Genomic DNA, 979 nt, shown 5'->3' with positions numbered 1-979 from the left:
AAGGTGTTTTGTTGGTGACCGTGGGTGGAGTATTGCTATAATACGTCTTTCCACACTGCTTTACAGGCTACTCCCTTCCGGGTCTTATGCAAGCGGGACCCCCCTCGTTTGCTCTCTTAAGTTCCAGGTTCCACCAGAGTTGATGCAGTTGACTAGGCCCTTCTGGACCATGATCAAGTGCTATAAAATGTTGCCCAACACCTTCAGAAAGCTCAGGCTCGCATGAAGGAATATTATGATCAAGGCCACCGGGATGTTCAATATAATCCAGGTCATGTGGTGTGGCTCCGTCTCCAGCCTTACCGTCAAAATTCCCTTGTTGGCCGCTGACACAAGCTCTCTCCTAAATATTTTGGGCCCTTCACTATTCTTCAACGCGTCGGCCAGGTTGCCTATAAGCTGCAGCTTCCACCAGATTCCACACTTCACAATGTTTTTCATGTGTCCCTTCTCATGCCGTTGAAGGGGACAACACCACCTCCAACTCCATTTTTACCTCTGGGTGAAGACAGGCGCGTTCCTCTCACTCCAACCACTATTTTGAGTACTAGACAAAACCAGAACAGGTGGGAAGTCCTCGTTCCGTGGACCAACACTGATAAAGCTGATGCCACTTGGGAGGATGTGGACGTGTTTCAGCCAGTTTATCCTACCTTCGAGCTTGAGGACAAGCTCTTTCTCTAGGGGGGAGTGATGTTGTGGATTTGATAGCGGGACAAGTCATTCAGAGGCGACGCGGATGAGTTACTAACTTAGTGGGTGGATGTACACTCAAGTACTTTGGTTATTTATATTTTTACTTTGTTTATTTATATTGTTAAGAGTGTTATAGCAAGCGATGGCTTACTTGTAATTTTGTGGATTCGAATTTTCTTGTTATAAGCCTCTAAAAGGGCTGCCGGAAAGGAAAGGGGAGGCAAGTATTACATCTCTCAAAAATTTGATCGGCGTTCTCCTCTAAGGAATCCTAGGATCAGTG

General features: G+C 46.4%; 1 protein-coding gene across 1 annotated transcript; it reads left to right on the top strand.

Annotated features, from left to right (window-relative positions):
- Positions 1-222: 222 nt before the first annotated feature.
- On the top strand, positions 223-684 carry LOC137954876 (uncharacterized). The gene is made up of 2 exons (XM_068801778.1): positions 223-318; positions 388-684. The coding sequence occupies exons 1-2, from the start codon at positions 223-225 to the stop codon at positions 682-684; spliced, it is 393 nt and encodes a 130-aa protein (XP_068657879.1).
- Positions 685-979: the final 295 nt, after the last annotated feature.

This window comes from Aristolochia californica, unplaced genomic scaffold (assembly GCF_029961685.1).
Source record: "Aristolochia californica isolate CCGP_79_NKW_82.1479 unplaced genomic scaffold, dmAriCali1.0.hap1 SCAF_2, whole genome shotgun sequence".
Classification (NCBI taxonomy): Eukaryota; Viridiplantae; Streptophyta; class Magnoliopsida; order Piperales; family Aristolochiaceae; genus Aristolochia; species Aristolochia californica.
The sequence above is the reverse complement of the archived record's forward strand: the minus strand, read 5'-3'. Positions and strand labels throughout refer to the sequence as shown.

Excerpts from the sequence above, each read along its gene's own strand:
- LOC137954876 (XM_068801778.1), top strand. The coding sequence starts at position 223 with ATGAAGGAATATTATGATCAAGGCCACCGGGATGTTCAATATAATCCA. Across the intron at positions 319-387 it reads CTTACCGTCAAAATTCCCTT|GTTGCCTATAAGCTGCAGCT; the intron begins GTTGGCCGCTGA and ends CGCGTCGGCCAG.